This window comes from Molossus molossus, unplaced genomic scaffold (assembly GCF_014108415.1).
Source record: "Molossus molossus isolate mMolMol1 unplaced genomic scaffold, mMolMol1.p scaffold_m16_p_6, whole genome shotgun sequence".
Taxonomy (NCBI): Eukaryota; Metazoa; Chordata; class Mammalia; order Chiroptera; family Molossidae; genus Molossus; species Molossus molossus.
In genome coordinates this window covers 58,877,728-58,898,123 of record NW_023425399.1, presented here as the reverse complement: position 1 = coordinate 58,898,123, position 20,396 = coordinate 58,877,728, and the positions used below count along the sequence as shown (strand labels likewise).

Genomic DNA, 20,396 nt, shown 5'->3' with positions numbered 1-20,396 from the left:
ACCTACAACTCATCTAAAACAAAATTAATATGTGCTAAATGTTTTTTAAATCAGAAAGTACGTTAGTTAAGTTGAAAATAGCGGCACTGTTTTGTATGTGCTTTTGGACTTGTCAGCAGCATTTTTTCCCTAGCCCTTTCCTGTGTGAAAGGCCTTCGGGCTATCCTTTACTTGACTTCACTTCCTCATGGAGATTCAGAGTTTTTCTAATCTAACAGATATATGAGTAAGTCACATGCCAGTGCAGAGAACTAACCCAAAAAGCCTGTTTTTTACCCTATTTACAGGAGTTGATTAGGTGTCTTACCTCAGCCTGGAGGAGCTTGCCAGTCCTATTAGAATTAACTCTATCTTAGTTGATGGTAAATCACATGGATGGTTCTAAAAGCGGGCTTTTGTGAAAGTAACAATTCCAATGGATGTTAAGCATATTAATGTGTTATGTATTTAGTGCAGCACCTAGCTAAATTACAAATTTGTGCTTCTTTAGTTCTCCTCAGCCATCGTCTTGATGTCTTGCATAGAGCAATAATTTTTCCCATCACAAATAGCTTGTGATGTAAGGACGTTACAGCAGAGTTCATGATGAAGATTTTGTACTCTGCTTAGAAAAGAATCTTATTTTCTTTTCCAGTATGAAATGTCCTAGGAGGTAGGCAGAGGCTATGACTCAGTAGTTGCTAAGAGAGGATTCAAAACAGGCTGGGAGATGATGCTTCCCTACTGGGTACTCTTCCTGTGTGGTGCTTGCCCACTTCCCACCCTGCTTTATAGAAGAATGTGCTTGTTGGAAAAGGGAGATTTGAAGTGAGTTCTCTTCCAAGTATGGAGGAAAATTAATATATAATATTTGGGGCAATATCCTCATTGAGTTAATGGGTTTTGCCTAGGTTGCAAATAGGAATGATAATTAATAAATTAAAATTGTTTTATATGGGTAAAGTGGTCCAAAGTGGTATTTCATTCCATCTTGATTAAGTTCTGTATTTTTCCATATCTTTATTCATTTATTCTAGTTTCTCATAAGTGCTTACAAACTAGAACTATTTGTTGGTTAGGATTTTAGTATTTTTTTCTTAATTGTTAACAGTCTTTATATAATAAAGGCGTTAACCCTTTTGATTTTGTATAGCTGTTTTTTAAAACTAGAAATGAAACCCCTCACCTTAATAGCTCTGCTACTTGAAAATGGTAACATTTCTTTAAAACTAAAAAAAAAGAAAATTAAAATTAAAACTTTTTAAATGATTTTTTTTATCCTCACCTGAGGACTTTTTTTTTTTCACTTATCTTCACATAGAGCGGGAGGGGGAGAGAGAGAGAGAAACATCAATGTGTGAGAGGGACATATCGAGTGATTGCCACCTACAGGACCCCAACTGGGGCTGGGGACAAACTGCAACCGAGGTACATGCCTTTAGTGAGAACCGAACCAGGGACTGTTTGGTTCGCAGGCCGACCCTCCAACCACTGAGCCAGACAGGCCAGGGCAAAATGATTTTTTTTTTTTTTTTTAGGTAAGTCTTTCCCAACCAGCATACCTGTGGAAGGCTTTTCTCAGGTGTGCTGACAGTCAAAGGTCTTAGATTTTATTCCAAGGTGAAGCTCAGCCGGCTTCCCTTTGAACACAAAGGGGACAAGGCATAGATCACAGCTTAAATAATTTAACTGCCAGTCTTTAAAATTTGAGAAAAATAGAGATTTACTCATTTATTTATTCTCTAGTGATGAGAGGTTTTATGTACTTTCAAAGATTGGAGGATTTTCTTACTACCAGCCAGCTTCTATTGATATATGCATTCTGCTTGCATTGTAACTTTTTAAAAGTAAGGTTAATTCCATGTACTATTTAAAAGACTACTTTGTGCTTATGAACCTTTTAGAGTGAAAATCCTGGGAAAAGTGCCTGGGACCCCTTGTTTACTTGAAAGCTAGATATTTGAGCTGAATGTGGTATTGACTTAATGAATTTGTTAATCTGGATATTCATTGATTAATGAATATACATATAGTATAAATAATAAGGGCAGCTAAGGAGCTATAATAGGAGAGAGATGAAAAAAAGTTGCTCCGATGAGTCTTCATCCTATGTTTTCAGAAATGTAGAGTTGTAGGACTGTGGAGAAAGAATTCCAGGCTGCTAAAATGATACGTGCATGTCATCTCTAAACATTGCAGTTGGTTTATCTTTGTTTTTTATAATTATAGCAATACCTTTGAAGGAGAACCACATTTAAAATGTTTAATTGTTTTTAGGCTTCAGAAACTAGCTTTAAGAAATAATTCTACATCTACAGCCCAACACTTGCGACTGCTAATTAGAGGACAAGATCATGACTGCTTTCAGGTTTGTAAAGTACTTGGTTTTGTTCTGTTTTATGTTTTATCTGGATCCAGAACACTTAGCTATGCCGACCATTTTGTGTTGTCTGAAGAGTCTGTGTTAATGGTATATTGTATTTGTGTTACTGCTTTGTTTTATGCAATGATTATTTTAAAATTACAGCTTCAGCACACTTTTGGTTCAGAAGAGCGGTTAACAAGTAACTGTGAGATAAAAATTCGTCCAAAAGAAGACATTAACATCTTTGTATTGTTTGCACCTACCCGATTATCTTGTATGTTGGCTAAACTAGAAATTAAACAACTTGGAATTCAATCACAGCCAGGTATTAAGTTCACGGTAAGATCATTTTTATTGCTGTTTTTCCTTCCATGGAGTTCATTACATGTTATAACTATTAATTTAATATTAGTAAATTATATATACTCTGTTTTTAACAAATCAAAATATATGATATATTTACAAATTAGGGAGTAATTATGTATTTTTATAATTGTCATGTCACAAAAGCCACCACAGTATTTTTCTAAGTAATAATCTCTTCTAATGCTTTTAAGTTTCATTTCAGTTTGAGAATTTTGAATATACCTAACTTTTCAGGAACATATTCAGGAACACTATTTGATACTGTGTTTCCAAGTAAATTTTATTCATTCAGTTAAAAATATTTACTTACACCATTTGCTAGACTCTGTTTGCAATACTAGGAATATAAAGAAAGGACTTTTTATTTTTTGTTTTCTCCCATTGTAATTCTTTTAAAGGATTTCAAGTTATTTCTTTAGGTACAGTTAGAGCACTAAGAGATAAAAAGGATCAATCATTGAGGAAAGGAAACTGAATCTCAAGCTTCACTCAAGTACATACCTTAAAACTGCACAGTTGTTTGGCACCGGGTCTGGGGACTAAAATTTTGGTTCATTTCCTAGTGTCAAAGAAACAGTGTGATAAATTACAAGATTAACAATACCTAAAAGATTTTGTTTTTGTTTTTGTTGTTGTTTGTTCTTAAATAGATATTTATGGCAAATCTAGCTTTCATTGATGCTGGAGCTTAACATGTTCTCTCTGGAGCTTTTCATTTGGCCCTGTGAGCTATGGTGGGCAAAATTGTGTAAAGATGTAAATGGTCATTTTTAGAACTACTATCTTTACACATGAGCCCAGGACACAATGCCAGAGTATTGTGTCTCTTTTCAAGTAAGGATCAAGTGGTTTGTGGAGAGGACTGAATAAGCAGTATCTTTTAGACTATCCTGAATATATTTTAATTAGTTTCAGGTCCACTAGCCAAGATTGTGAGGTTATTCCTAAGCAAGAATCTCTGGTGGTTTAGGAAGAACCATTTGGTTTGATAACCAGTCAAGCAGAAGTTCAGGTTGGTGTCCTCTTAAGACAGATTAGGATCCTAGTGGGAGTCCTACCAGGGGTGAATACCACCTGTCTTCTCTGAGAGTTGGGCTGAATGGGACCTGAGGTGCACAGAATATGGCTCTTATCTCACAAGAAGACTTAGACTTTGATATATCTTTGTGGAGATAAGTAGCCTGGTACAGTGAAGGAAGAGCACTTAACTCTAAGGAAAGAAATCGGGAACAGAACTGCCTCTGTTCTTCACACTCACCCTGGATAAGTCACTTAACTTGGACGTGCTTCATTCCCTTATCTGAAATGCAATTAATTGTTAACCCAACTTCCTGGTTTGGTTCTGAGGAACAAATGAAATTATGCTTTGTATACTGCATGATGGGACTACAATAAAAATATATGTATTGCATACTGAGTATATGCCGGGCACTACTCTTAAACATTACATACATTACTGCATTTTATTTCAAAACAGCTGTCTGAGATACCACTATCTCCATTCTACATTTGGAAACAGACCTAGAGAGATGTCTGCCCGTGCATCTTACGTACCATTATGTGGTCCAGGACAGTTTCACATTCAGGTTACCTGACTATAGAGCACATGTTTATTTGTTGGGCAGGCTCTCGGTATTCATACTAGCTCTCTGTTTTCTGGTGCCATAGAACGCAGTGCTGAACCAGAGGCCATTTTACACTCCAGGGGACATTTGGCAATTTTTGTAGACATTTTTGGTTGTCATAACTTGGAGTGGGAAGGGGGTGCTTTTGGCATTGGTGGGTAGAGGCCAGGGATGTGGCTGAACACCCTATAATGCACAGGGTGGCCCTCACCATAGCAAATGATCTGACTTTAAGATGTCTAGAGTGCTGAGGTTAAGAAACCCTACTCTAGAGCAATAACAGTTTTTTCCTATTGAATCTTTGGATTTATTAGCGTAAGTTAGATTTCATTTTATTTCATCATTCTTCTTAACCTTTTACTCAGTAGTTATTTATAATTCCTTAGGCTTCGAAGATACAGGAAGAATACTATACTGAGTGTTTTTATTTATTGTTGAAAGTATTACGGATGTCCCTCTTATTTTCCCCATTGACCCCCTTCTTCCTGCTCCCACTCCCTCCTTACGTTCCCCAGCCTAGTTGTCCATATCTGTTGGTTGTTCATATCTGCATATAAGTTCTTTGATTTATCTCTTTCCTCCCCTCCCACCTCCCATCCCTCTGAGGTTTGTCAGTCTGTTTTCTACTTCCATGATTCTGGATCTCTTTTGGTCGACAGCTTATTTTGTTTATATTATATACTGAGTGTTTTAAAACCAATAGATTTTTCCCAAAAAAACATGTCATTTAAAAAATTCAGAATACTGGAGAGTTAAAGAATTATACAGTAAACTCACATACCCTACCACTTAGATGCTACAATTAATGTTTTGCTGAATTTCTTTTATTACATATCTTGACCATCCCAAAATTTTTTTTTTATTGATTTTAGAGAGGAAGGGGTAAGGAGAGAGAGAGATAGAAACATCGATTGGCTGCCTTCTGCATGCCCCTCACTGGGAATTAGGCCCACAACCTGAGCATGTGCCCTGATCAGGAATCGAACCAGTGACCTCTTGATGCATGAGTCAGTGCTCACCCACTGGCCACAGTAGCTGGGCTATAAATTTATTTTTTTAATGCATTTCAAAGTAAATTACAAACATCAATGTGTTTCACTTCTAAGCAAGCATAGCTATACTAATCTTTTTTTTTAATATCTAAGCTTGGCTTTTATAACAAGGAAATAATTATTTTTAGCATATTGAAAGGAAAATAATTTTGTAGCTCTTTGATATGTTTTTCTCTTAAGACAGAGTCTTTAATATAATGCTAGACTGGAAGTGGGACAACTACTAGCCAAAGTACACAAAGAATATTAATTTTAATTGTATTAAATCTAGTATATGTGTTTTCTTCTCTGACCATAATTTAATCTTCTGCTTTCTGCTTATATAAAAAATTAATTTTGCATATATATATATTATAATATGTACATATATTATAATATATATATATAATATTTGTTTGTTTTTCCTGTGCTTTCAGATACCTTTGTCTGGATATGGAGGAACAAGTACTCTCATTTTGGAAGATGTTAAAAAATTACCTGACAGTTACATGGTAACAGTGAATGACTTAATACCTGGCAAAGAAAGTAGAATTGTTTTTTCTATTCATAACACTGGCTCTCGAGCAGCTTTTGTTAAAGCTGTAGGTTTTAAGGATGCTCAGAAAAAAGTTTTCCTGGATCCTAAAGTATTAAGGATTTTCCCAGATAAATTTGTGCTCAAGGAAAAAACACAAGAAGTAAGTATAACAGTCTCTGCACTGAAAATATAAACTCAGTTTTAAGTAAAATTAATAATTGTGTATTTTATGGCTTAAAACTTTAAAAAATATTTGAAATGTATATAAGAATAGAAATACCATAAAACCTCATTATAACAGACTAATTCAGACAAGAGGGTGTCCATGAAAGCCAAAGGTCCATTTGTTAATGTAATAAAGTAGGTATTCCGAATGTGTATGTTAAAAAATTGACAAATTATTTAGTTTTTCTGTTTTTACTTATGTAGACACATTTGTATAAATTAAAATTAAGTATTATGAAAAGTTTTAATTTCACAGAAAAGTTTTCTATATGTATTATAGTAATTTTTAAGTTTATACTGAATAGGTCTAGTAAATGTGTGCATTCACCAGTCACCAAGAGAGAGTAAACAAATGCATGTGGCTGGGGTGTGGCTTAGCACAAGTGGGAACATCAGTCAGCACTAGTTAAAACTGCTGCAGAAAGTCATGCCATTCAACAACAGAACCAATTACTGCACACAATATGGTGTTATCACATGCTAATCACCAGCTGACCATTAAGATCCATGACTTTTGTATTTAAATATATAGACCCTAGTTGTAGATATATATTTATTTATGTTGGCAAAATTACTACAGTAACAGTGAATTAATAACAAAAATAACCTGTTAATTATAAGCAGATCTTGGTTAAAAGCATTTTAAAATTAACAGTGTATTAATTTTCACATATGACATAACAGACCAGAAATTTTGTCCATTAAATTTGAAGCCCGTGAAATCGAGGTTTGCAAAATCAAGGACTTACTGTACTTATCTTCTTGGAAATGCTGTACATATGCATTTATGTCTGTTAGGCTCAGATGACAGTTTATTAAGAGTGAAATAACTTATTCAAAAAATATTTAATATTCAGTTTGATTTTTTTCTTGGCATCAGGATGTTACTATAATATATACTCCAGCAGACAGAGATAGCAGTCACAAAACCACAACAGAACTGTCAACTATATACTTTTTTGGTGGAGATGAAATATCACGACAGCAGTATCGAAGGTAGGTTACCTATCTTAGATGGTTTTGGGAACTACTCAGTAGAAATAGTGAAGACTTAAGAAATGGTTTGGGATTTGGAATTTATAGAACATGTTTCTCTTGTTAAAATTTCTGTAGCTGATAAGAAGAAATGCCTGTAGGAGACTTGTCTGTATTTGCCATGTGCCTTCTTTTCTAGACATTTGTATTGTGCCTTTTCTCCTTGACTCAAATAGGAGCCTAAGACTTTATAATAGGACCATCTTTTTAGTGACAGCAGATCAGTTTCCGAGAAGGTTTAAGAACTACTGAAAGAGTATATTGTTTAAACACACCTTACTTATTTGGAATATTTCTGAGAATGTTGTGAATTATTTGAAAGGAATTTTAGAAATGTGTGGGATGTTGAACTTGCCTAGCTACTTAAAGTATATACTTATAGAAATTTGGTACATCTAGTTTAAATATAGTTTAATATGCTGAAATGTGAAATTTGGGAGTTTAGGTTTAGTTATGAATTAACATAGGTAAATTTCTGTATGCTGAATTCAGAGTTCTTACATTATAAAATTTTGTTTCATAGCCTAGAAGACTAAATATAAAATAAGTGTGAAGTTCATGATATTTTATCTGTTAGTAGGAAATCATTAACTCCCAGTAGGGGAGGAGTATATGCATGTACCAGTCTTTTCTTCTTTCAACCCCTATGCTGTGCTGTGTTTTATTTTTAATCTGTTGAAGATTATCGGAATATTTAAAAAGAGAGGATAGTGATGAGTTGCTACAAATTAGAACAGACCCAATTTGAAGAACCCAACTTTGAACCTGGTTTTGTTTCTCAATTAAGTATTTTAGAGATAGAAACTCACATTTAGAGAAATTAGATTACCAAATTTTTTTTCCTCTTTCTTGCCACTGTAATATAGAAATCAAGGATTGTTTTAGAATTCCAGTTTGCCAGAGATTTAGAGTAATGAGATTTATTTTATTTATAAACATCTGAGTATTACAGAGAAATTTACATTTCAATTCTCACACATTAAAGATTCTCTAAAGAGGCTAGATAAACATAGTTATATGGTAATTTAAATGTCTTCCTCTGATCTGATGTTTTATCTGTATTAGTTTCTTGGCACACTCTTTTTTTTAAAAAACAAAGTTCTGTCACCAAATCATTATAAAGAATGAAAATGTAAAACCTGAAAAGAATCTAAAATTATTATTCTTTTTACTCTTATGTTAGGGAGTTCTTGTTCTGATGTTAATATCTAACTGAAACTGATGGTTGTACTACTTGAACTTTTAAGGGAACTTCCAAAACAGGTGTTTGTTGTTGTTTTTTTTAATTAAGATTTAAGACACAGGATCTAATGTATCATGCTGTTAGTTGGATTTGCCAACTACACTAATAAAAATAAGGTCTTTTTATATGTAAAACCACTTTTGAATAAAATCTCTCCTGGCAGAGCTCTGTTGCATAAACCAGAGATTCTAGAACAGATACTTCCAGAGCATAGTGTGCTTCAGAGCATTGATTTTGCTGAAGCATTTCATGATGAGCTACTAGTAACTGAAGGTAAGAATTTCAACATGTCTTAAATCTTTTGTGTCATTTATGGTATTATCCAGATGCATGATGTAATGAGAAAGAGTATTAGTTTGGTTATGGAATCAGGCTGAGTTTAAGCCACAGTTCTGTTATATTACTTTAGACATATTACATCACTGAGATTCAGTGTTCTTCTCTGTAAAATGAGAATAATATCTACCTTCTCATCTATATAGTGTATGTGTTAGATTTCATTAATATATTAGTGCACCTATTCTGTGGGTAGAATTTTAAGCAGGAGGAGGAAAGTGGTTATTATAAGCTCAAATTAATTACTATTTAAGATTTATGATTATAAACTTACACTCATTTTGAAATTTCTGTGCTTTTGTGCCTACTGGGCAATTTCAGAGGATGTGTTTGACAAAATAGTGGTAAAGTGACTCTAACTTAGATGTTTAGATCTCTTTGATAAAAACAATTCAAGGATTTAATGGTGTTTATTACTGATGCAAATGATATCTATTCAGACATACAAACTGTAAAAATATACAGATTTTCACCACAGTATTGTATATAATAGCAAGAAGTTATCATGTAAATGCCCAAGAGTAGTGGATTATTTAATTATGCAACATAATATTTTGCAGCTATTGAAGCAATCGTGGTTCTGTACTAAGTAAATAGAAAGCTCTTTATTGAGAAAAATTATTTTTGAAGTTTGCACAGTAAGATCTCATTTTGGTATAAAAATAATTTAGAGTTTATATATAGCTATATAGGTAAAATTGCTGGAGTATGCACACCAAAATATTAACAGTAGTTATGTTATAGTGGTAGCATTTCAGTTGGTAGTATCACCCCATTTTTATTATTTTAGTTTTTAAGTGATGAAATATATATTGCTTCTGAAATGAAATGATAAAGGAAAAGGATACTTACACCTGTGTAGAGGCAATGTAGAGTAGTCTGTAATCTTTTCAGTAATTAGGGAGTCTAGAATATCTGGTCAAAGGGAAGGCAGCAGTGGGGGTTAGTTAAAAATAACGAAAAGATTTGAAATAGATCTTGTCAACATTGTGTTAAGGGAGCAGAGTATGGGAAAAAGGCATCTGGAGTTAAAACTCAATTCAAGACCCATCTCTGCCACTTCAGCTCTCCTAAGCTTCATCTTCGTTATTTCTTCCTTCTAAGAAAGACCCTAATAAAAGTTAAATTGAGCTATGCTATGTAGTTAGAACACAAACATTTAGTAACATATTGCAATAACAGTGAAGACTGATTGAAAGTAGGTAGTCTAAGTTTATAGTGGTTCAGACCTTGGCACAGGTTCATGATTCAGCAACATTTCATTCCTTCACTGAATGGACATGTATTGAGAGTACAGGGTGTTAGTATATAGAGGTAAAAGATGTAGTACTTGCCCTTTATGGGCTTACAGGCTCGGAGGAAGACAGTTGATTACGGTACAGTATGAAAAGTGCTATGATAGAGCTGTGTTTAGGAATCTGAGAGAGCACAGAGGAAGGGTACCTCATGTAGAATGAGGTGACTTTTGAGGAATCTTGAAGAACCAGATAGGGAAAGATGTTCCAGGGAGAGGGAACCTCATGTATAAAAATTCACCAAATGTGTAATATTAAGGGTCATGTTTATAAACCCAACCAAGAGATAAGTAACATACCAAAATTACCCATCTGAGATGGAGTTGAGTTGGGACTTCAGAGGATCTTTGGAATAACCAGATTCTACCTCAAGGAATACTGGATTTCTAAAGATGGTATATTTATCATCCAAATGAAGAAAGGAAACAATCACACTTTGTTTTGTGCTATGAGAATGTTGCAGTTGAACTTTGTACATGTTTATTTTGAATAACGTTTGTTTGAGCATATTATTATTGCAAGTATTTATAACCTCACTTTTATAAAATCTGTGATTAGTGACATTTTCACAATTGATTTAAACTTTTATAATCAGATATATTGGTTGTAAATTCAGTTTACATTTACTGTGGTCTTTTAAATTTTTCACTTTAAAATATAATTTTAGTATCTAATTTATATGTAGAATATAAACATGTCTATAAATTTTTTAAAAACTTTTTTTCCCTTTATTGATTTTAGAGAGGAAGTGAGAGGGAGAGAGAGCTAGAAACATCGATGAGTGAGGACATTGATTGACCACCTCCTGCATGCCCCACACTGGGGATCGGGCCCACAACCATATGTCCTGACCGGGAATTGAATTGACGACCTCTTGGTGCATGGGTTGATGCTCAACCACTAAGCCACACCAGCCGGACTATTCTATAAAATTTTTTGTCTAGCCCTGGCCAGTTTGTCTTAGTGTTAGAACTTCGGCCCGCGGACCAGAGAGGCCTGGGTTCGGTTCCCACTCAGGGCACATACCTCGGTTGCAGTTTGTCCCCGGCCCCAGTGGGTGATGTGTGGATGGCAGCCACCCGATGTGTCTCTCTCACAGTGATGTTTCTCTCTCTCTCTTTCTCCCTCTCTCCCTCCCGCTCTACCTGAAGATAAATGCAAAAATGTCCTCGGGTGAGGATAAAAAGAAAAGAAAAAAAATTTCTTGTCTATATAAATTAAGGTGGACTAGTCCAACACTATTTTATTAATCTATATTATTTAATGATATTAATATTGCCTGGTTTCTAGATTTACTTAAGTATCTGTGAGAATGCTACTTATAGATTGTATACTCTTAACCTCTCTGTGCTTCAGATTCCTCATCTTTGATGTGGAGATAATGCTTATCTCAAAGAGTTGTGAAAACCAACTGGGTTAATATATACAAAGGGAATAGAACAGTGTGAATAGAATAGTGTCTGGCCCACAGTAAGCTTTATATAAATGTTTGTGCTATATATACCTTTTAAAATGTTCTTATTTTGATGGTCACAACAATCCCTGAGATAGATTGTTATTTAATATTGTATTTGAGATTGTTATTTCATATTGTACTTGAGGAGACTAAGGCTTAGATAGGTTAAATAGTTCAAATCCCAGGCCAGAACCTGAACTATTCATCATTGATGTTGAACTGCCTATAATTTCATGCCCATCAGTAATATTAAAAATCAAATTGTCACCTACCCCCAACCTAACAGACTAGTATTTTGTGACTGGTAAATTTATCTGGTATTTTGTTGTGTTGTGGTTTCGTGTATTTCAAACATTATTTCTATTTCAGTGTATGATCTTCCCCAGCAGCCTAATGATATTCAACTCTTTTATGGAAACATGAGTAAAATTATACTTTCAGTAATTGGAGAATTCAGAGATTCCTTGTCTGGAAGAGAATTTCTTCAGCCTTCTTCCAAAGCTAATTTAGAATCTGAAAGGTAAGCTGCACCCACTGGAAATCCTGTTATTCTGCTCACCCATGGGATTTTTCATTCAGCTGAGAACTCATTAAATAACTGAGACCAATAGCCTGGAGGCAAAAGCTCTGGGATAGCTGAATCTTTGCTTGGTCTATGACTCTACCCAGGAACGTAAGACTAGACATTGGTGTTTAGCGTAGTCTCTTCCATATTCATCTAAACCCAGTAGAGGGAACCATAATCAGTGGAACATCGACACTCACAAGGAAAATTTGGCAGGCTCCATACCCTGCTGAGATAGCCAAAATGGTGAAACAAAGAAGTAAATTCCAAATGAAAGAATGAGAGAACTCTACTGAAGAAGGGCTAAATGAAATGCAGTGAAACAAGTTATCAGAGGTACAGTTCAGAGTAATGATTATGAGGAAGCTCAAAAGCATAGTAAAGAGCTCAACAGCATGATTTAAGATAGAGAAATAGTGAAAATCAACCAATTGGAAATGAAAAACCACCAAGCAGAAATGAAGAATGACATAGCAGAAATAAAGAACACATTGGCAGGAATAACCAGCAGATTAGAGGAAGCCAATTAGAAGACGGTAGAAAAAAATCAAGCAGAGAACCAAAAAGAAAAAACAATTAAAAAACAGGAGGACAGTTTAAGAAAGCTGTGGGACTATGAAATGCAATGACATCTATGTCATAGGAGTACCAGAAAAAGAAGAAAGTGAGCAAGGGTTAGAGAATCTATTTGAAGAAATAGTGGCAGAAAACTTCTTTAAGTTGGTGAAGGGAAAAGGCATACACGTTTAGGAAGCACAGAGAGCCCCAAGTAAGATCACAAAGAGGCTCACACCAAGACACATCATAATTAAAATGCCAAATATTAAAGATAGAATCTTAAAGGCAGCAAGAGAAAAGCAGCAGGTTACCTACAAAGGAGCCCCCATAAGCTATCAGCTGATTTCTGAACAGAAACACTACAGGCCAGAAGGGGAATGGCATAAAGTATTCAAGGTAATGAAAAACAAGGGTCAAAAAAAGGCTAAAGGAATATATTAACACCAAACCAGCACAGCAAGAAATATTAAAGGAGGAGGGCGGGAGCAGGGAAGAGGGGCTCAATAGGGAAAAAAGGGGGATATCTGTAATACTTTCAGCAATAAAAAGAGAATCTAAAAGGTAAAACAGAACATATGTCAATAGACTTCAAGATTATTTGAAGCTGGTCTTTCCCCTGTACTTTATTGATTAATTGATTGATTGATTGATTGATCTCGAAATGTTTATTTCACTTTTATTTTTTTCTTTTCAGTTGAAATAATTTCAAATTTATAGTGTGTTCCCTTTTTTCTTTCTCTAATTGCACCTTTTTTCTTCCACACTGAGAATCTTGGCACTGTTATACAAAATATATTTACATTTTACTCAGAACTTCCATTGTTTTTTTTGTTTAATAAATTTTTTTTTCTTGATTTCAGAGAGAGAGGAAGGAAGAGGGAGAGAGATAGAAACATTGAGGAGCCCTGGCCGGTTTGGCTCAGCAGTTAAGAGCGTCGTCCTGCGGTCCAGAGAGACCCGGGTTCGGTTCCCGCTAAGGGCGTGTACCTCGGTTGCAGTTTTTCCCCGGCCTGGTTGGTTGTGCGGGTGACAGCCACTCGATGTGTCCCTTTCACATCGATGTTTCTCTCTCTCTTCCTCTCTCTCCCTCCCACTCTGTCTGAACAAAAAATGGAAAAATGTCCTCAGGTGAGGATAAAAAAAAGAAAAGAAAAAGAAACATTGACGGGAGAGAATATCGATTGGCCATCTCCTGCATGCCCCTCACTGGGCATCTGGCCCGCAACCTGGGCACGTGCCCTGACAGAATTGAACTGGCATCTTCTTGGTACATGGTTCAACACTCAACCACTGAGCCACACCAGCTGGGCAGTCCTTCTGTTTTTAACCAATCTTCTCATCACATGGGCTGTCTCCCTAGGTTCATTGTTGCCAGTTCTTACTGTCTAAGAGTTCCCTGCAAGTTCCAGTGCCACCGACTAAGTTCACTGCTGACTTACACCTACCCATCACCTCAGTGCCTCTAGTTTATGCCAGTTTGCTTTCTTTGTTATTATACTTGTAATGTTAATTTTATTCTAAGATATTTAATCAAAGAAATAATTCAATATAGTTACATATATTTAAAATTATCTTGAGCCCAACCAGTGTGGCTCAATGGTTGAGGGTCAACCCATACACCAAGAGGTCGCCAGTTTGATTCCCAGTCAGGGCATATGCCCAGGTTGTGGGCCAAATCCTCAGTCAGGGGGTATGCTGGAGGCAACTAGTCGATGTTCTCTCTCATTGATGTTTCTCTCTCTTCCTCTGTGTTCCTCTCTCTCTAAGAAAATCAATAAAGAAAAAGATAAGATAAAATTATCTTGAAAATCACTTTTTGTGAGAAATTGGTTCTTAGGAAGCTAAAAAGACAAAAATAAACTTTTTTATTTTTAAAATTATCTCTGACATTTGGCAGGGTCTTTCATTATTTCTTTGGGGTAGTGGAGGTCTGCTTTGAAAAGGAGAGGGCAATGAGTAAGGGTGAAGAGAGGGATTTCTCTCTGTCTGCTATGTGTCAACTTAAAACTGTTGTTCCTACTGTAGGGTAGGAGAATTTGGATTCTGCATGGTTGAACTTCAAATAAGTCATGTGCTTTTATGATTACAACATTTATTTGAATAACAGTTTTTTGTAATGTAAGGCTTATTTGAAAACACTGTTTCAACACTTAATTAAAAACTTGTTAAATCTTATTAGCATTTTTTACTGTGGTATTTATCCCAGAAGACTTTCTTTTTTTTTTTTCTTTTTTTTTAATTTTTTTATTGATGTTAGAGAGGAAGGGAGAGGGAGAAAGAACATCGATTGGACGCCCCCTGCATACCCCACACTGGGGATTTGGCCCACAACCTGGGCATGTGCCCTGACTGGGAATCGAACCAGCGACCTCTTGGTGTATGGGTCGATGCTCAACCACTGAGCCACATGGCCCGGGCCCAGAAGACTTTTGTATTTTAATTTTTTTTTTTTTATGTTAGCATCATGAAAGCAGTTATAGATACATTAACTTCTTTTTTTTTTTTAATTCTTAATACTGGGTAATTTTCTAGTAAATCCTTGTAAGAGACCTCAGATGGCATGAAGAAGTCAAGGCAGGAGAAAATTAAATCATTGAGTATTCTTAGTAAAGATTAGTATAATAATATTTGACCTATTCTGTATTTCTTATACTTTAAGAATATAGTATATGAAGGATTTGTATTCACTGAAAAATGCATAGTATGTAATGCAGTTTTAGTTTTATTTAAATGTTTTTAAATTTATGAAGAATTAATATAAAAATGTTACACAATCTGGCTTTTTATCACTTAATTTTTTTTTTTCTTTCTCTCTTTCTGTAGTAAATCTGACAGTCTTGGGAAACATGGTGGCAATGTTTCTTTGGATGTTTTACCAGTTAAAGGTCCTCAAAGTTCTCCACTTTCACAAGTTGTTCACCTAGCTCAAGATAAATCATCCTCTGAAGAAATGTGGACTGTCCAACCTGAACACTTGATTTTGGTAGCCCCTTCTACTTGTGAGTATGTCAGCAACAACATGACAGGAATACACTCTGAAACCCAGGGCTATACTTACTTTGTATCCATGGCTCATCTAGGATGTACATGTGGACTTTATGCATATGTGACCCCTGGCTTTCATAGGTCCTCTTTTCATCTACTAGAGACCCAACTCAGACTTGACCACAGCATTATTCTGACACAAGGCATGGTCCTCATTTCAAGTTCCCAGTTTTCCGTATGGCAGAGCCACTTATGATCCATGGTCCCTTTCTCCCACCACATCCCCTGTCTCAAAGAAATTATTTGATGCTAGGCTTCTTTTACCCCTAACATTGATATAGTTGGTTCAGAGGAATAAATTTGGTACCTATGTATGGATAAGACCAGGTGGTAATAACAATTTTCATATTTCCTTTTTCTCTCCCTTTGTTCAGTATTTGAACTTTGTTCAGTGTATTTGTAGTTTCCAAGAGTAAACAGATGGTCTTGCTTTACCAGGGATTTGAAATTCCCCTACCTGGGCAATTGAGAAACCAAAATAAGCTGGTTTACTAGTGTACTTACTTATTTAGGATTTATTTTTACTGTTTATTAACTTTGTCTTTTTCACTAATGCTAAATATAACATTTATTTATCTAATATAATAGGTGATTTGGCAAAAACTGGACGTTTCCAGATTCTAAATAATTCTGTTAGGTTACTAAAATTTGAGCTGTACTGGCCGGCACATTGCCTTATGGTCACACCACAACATGGATTTATCGAGCCAGAGTAAGTATGCCTTCTCTTTCCTCTGGGTATATTATTCAGATGGTGGCATGGTAACTTTTTAAGGATGAAATAATTTTATGCCGTTTTAATTTATTTATTGACTCTGTATAGTGTGCCGTGTGTAGTTCTGTGGGACTTACAGTGTAGCTACTGAAAAACAGTGTGGAGTTTTCTCAATTATTTTATTTTCATTTTTTTTTTCTTTATTGATTTTTGAGAGAGAGGAAGGGAAAGGGAGAAAGATAGAAACATCAATGAAAGAGAACATCCATTGGCTGCCTCCTGCATGCCCCCCACTGGGGATTTGGCCCACAACCTGGGCATGTGCCTTGACTGGAAATTGAACCGGCGACCTCTTGAGGCATGGATTGATGCTCAACCAGTGAGCCACACTGGCTGGGCATTTCCTCAAAAATTTTTAAATGAAGCTGCCATTTGACCCAGTGATCCTACTTCTAGGAATATATCCTAACAATCCCGAAACACCAACCAGAAAGAATGTATGCACCCCTATGTTCATAGCAGCATTATTTACAATAGCCAAGATCCAGAAATAGCCCAAGTGCCCATCAGTAGATGAGTGGATAAAAAAGCTGTGGTACATTTACGCAGTGCAATACTATGCAGTTGTAAAAAAGAAGAATCTATTACCCTTTGAGATAGCGTGGTGGGACCTGGAGATTATTATGCTCAATAAAATAAGCTAGTCAAAGACAAATAACACATGATCTAACTTATATGTGGAATCTACTGAACAAAATAAACTGATGAACAAAATAGAACCAGAGGCATGGAAGCATGGAGACAAATCTCAGAGGGAAGGGGGTTGAGGGGGTAGAAAGAGATTAACCAAAGAACTTATATGCATATCCCATGGACACAGACAGTGAGGTGGCCTGGGGTGGGGTGGGGTGGGAACCATGTGGAGGGGGGCAATGGAGGACAAAAGGGGGGGGAACATCTGTAATATTCTCAACAATAAAGATTTTTTTAAAAGACTCATGCTGCTTAGTGGAATGAAGACCATGTCCAAAGCCAGATATGGTATATAGCCTAAAAGGGTGAGGAAAGACGTATGAGGTGGGAAAGAGTTCCTGTAGTAAAAGACATCAGAATGTTTTCTGACATATTACTCTGACTATAAAATTACAAAGCAAAGGATACAATTGGGCCTGTGATGAGAGGTGGTGGCTTCTAAAGCCCAAATGGTTCTACCTTTCATTACCTTGGATTTTACTTAATTATTCTGTCAGTTTTGTCTGAAGGGTATTTTTTAGACAAAGCTTCCTGACTTAATATGTCTGAGCCATAAACCTAGCTTGCCATTTGCTGCAAAGACTATTCTAAGATAGAAGTAAGTCGTTGGGGGCCTAATACTGATAAGCAGCTACCATCTATATGCAGCTTAATTATTAACAGGAGGTAAAGCCATAGCTCTGAACTTTTTAGGGATTATATCTGGGTCAGCACAGAACATTCACATCTGAAGTCACTTCGCATTTAGGAATGCAACTTTGCAGAACCACAACATCAAGTTTATTTACTTAGCAAAATGTTGGAGTATGCATTTTAGGAGTTTACTTGACTAAGACCTGAGGTAAGGTATGGTTAGGGACACTCCAGAGAAACATTCATAGGAGCAAAGCAGTCGATTAAACATTTACTAATTAATGGTTGAAAATATAGAGGAATGATAGGACAGGTTCCTCACAAACAACTTTTTCCATTGTCCCAAATTTTTATTAATAGAAAATAATTGTTCTCTGCCATTTTTGATGGTACTAAAATAGCTTTTGTAACTGGGGATTTTTTTAGACAAGTCTGACTACATCTTCTGTATTTCTTCTTTTATATCCCATAGCTCTTAAAGAGAACAATGAACACAGAAAATTTTTGCAACTGGGAAAAAGAAACAGTCTTTTTTTTTTTTTATTGCTCTTTTGGCTTCTCCATTTTCTTCCAGTTTTCTCCTCATTTATTATATTTTCTTTGTACTATGACAGTATCATTATTTATTCTCAAGTGGCTCAGAGCTTTTGTGGTATTGGTCTTTTGCTCTAGAAATTTTAATTTTGAATTGCATTTTTTTTTTTATCCTCACCCGAGGACATTTTTCCATTTTTTGTTCAGGTAGAGTGGGAGGGAGAGAGAGGAACAGAGAGAGAGAGAAACATCGACATGAAAGGAACACATCGAGTGGCTGCTACCCGCACGACCGACCAGGGCCGGGGACAAACTGCAACCGAGGCATGTGCCCTTAGCGGGAACCGAACCCGGGTCTCTCTGGACCGCAGGCCGACGCTCTAACCGCTGAGCCAAACCAGCCAGGGCTTGAATTGCATTTTAAATGGTGTTTCTATGGTATGGTCTGTTTTCACAGGAGTTTGCTCTTAGTTTCATGGGTTCCTGCTACTTAACATTCTGTTAGCCGCTGAGTTGGGGTTGGTGCAAAATCAGATGTGTATGGGAGCTCACCTCTGTTATCTGCTCTTTTTGAGCAATAGTTGGTTATTATTGATAGGAAAGTATATAACTGTTGTGGTTATTGCTATTAAAGTATAGGATAATCTTGGTTTTCGTTATTCTTTTTTTAAGGAGTAAGCTACAAATTCTTGTGAGTCCTAATTCCTCCTCATCCACAAAACATTCAATGTTCCCATGGAGTGGTTTGATCTATATACACTGTGACAATGGACAGAAGGTACTTGTTAAGCTTTTTGAGCAACATTTCTCTTATTTTAATCTGTGTTGTATCTTAAGTGTTGTAATCCTTATTACTACTTACAATTCAGAAATCAAATGAAGGTGTCTGCTCTTTCAGCCCAACTAGACTTACTATTATTATTATTTTTTTAAATCCTCACCCGAGGGTATTTTTTTCCTCATTTGTCTTCAGACAGAGTTGGAGGGAGTGGGGGTGGTGGTGGAGAGAAACATCAATGTGAGAGAGACATTTCAACTGGTTGCCTCCCGTATGACCCCGGCTGGGGACCGAACCACAACTGCAGTTTGTGCCCTTGACTGGAATCAAACCCATGACCTTTTGGTCCTTGGGTCGATGCTCTAAAGGCTGAGTGAGCCAAACTGGCCTGGGCCCAACTAGACTTTATTTATTTTTAATTTTTTTTCTTTATTGACTTTAGAGAGGAAAGGAGAGGGAGAGAGAGAGGTAGAAACATCCATGAGAAAGAATATCAATTGGCTGCCTCCTGCATGCCCTCCACTGGCGATTAGGCCCACAACCTGGGCATGTGCCCTGACCAGGAATTGAACCGGTGACCTCTAGTTGCGTAGGTTGATGCTCAGCCACTGAGCCACACCGGCCGTGCTCAACTAGATTTATTTAAATAGAGCAATTAGTTCAGAGATTTACCATTAGTGTGATCTGAGTGATTTTCCTGGGAGGGGACAGGAATGGGGAGTGTGGCCTAGAAGGCATTATTAATTTGCAAAATTTTCTTTGAAAAGGGGGAGTTGGGATGGGATAAGGTTCAAGATTTACTTTGATCCAAATAAGAATTGTTTCTTTAAAAGATGTAGCTACATTTGTGTCTTGTCCCTTTATTTGATTCATTTCAGAAAATTGTGAAAGTTCAAATTCAAGAAGACTTGACTCAAGAAGAACTCCTCACTCGTTTGGCCTCCAGCCCATTTGGAATCCCTTCTCTAGTTACTGAGCCGTTAACTAGACATCTGGTAAAACCAATGACAAAACCACCTTCCACAAAAGTTGAGATAAGAAATAAGACTGTTACTTTTCCTACAACAGAACCTGGTGAAACTTCAGGTATCGTATCTCAAAATTAGTCAATTCAGATGTCTACTGACATATTGAGTGTGATACTCTTAGTTAACCATATGTTAGTGATAGGTACAAAACTTTACCCCTTTCAAGACAAAATCAAGTAGTTATTGGCAATTATTTCAATGATGAGATGGATTTGAGGGAGCTTAAAAACCATAACTTCTAAGGCATTTAACAAATCTGTGTATTCCAGGAGTCTTGCATTTTATTTGGTCAG

The 20,396-nt window shown here is 36.1% G+C and overlaps 1 protein-coding gene across 10 annotated transcripts in view; it reads left to right on the top strand.

Annotated features, from left to right (window-relative positions):
- CEP192 (centrosomal protein 192) overlaps positions 1–20,396 on the top strand; it is a 145,797-nt gene that overhangs the window by 96,864 nt on the left and 28,537 nt on the right. For all 10 annotated transcript variants that reach the window (XM_036244946.1, XM_036244950.1, XM_036244951.1 and 7 more), the window contains 10 exons: positions 2,257–2,347; positions 2,507–2,683; positions 5,804–6,064; positions 7,010–7,125; positions 8,571–8,680; positions 11,864–12,014; positions 15,441–15,616; positions 16,251–16,374; positions 18,970–19,075; positions 19,954–20,161. In XM_036244946.1, coding sequence (XP_036100839.1) covers positions 2,257–2,347; positions 2,507–2,683; positions 5,804–6,064; positions 7,010–7,125; positions 8,571–8,680; positions 11,864–12,014; positions 15,441–15,616; positions 16,251–16,374; positions 18,970–19,075; positions 19,954–20,161 — 1,520 coding nt within the window. The remainder of the gene's footprint in view (positions 1–2,256; positions 2,348–2,506; positions 2,684–5,803; positions 6,065–7,009; positions 7,126–8,570; positions 8,681–11,863; positions 12,015–15,440; positions 15,617–16,250; positions 16,375–18,969; positions 19,076–19,953; positions 20,162–20,396) is intronic.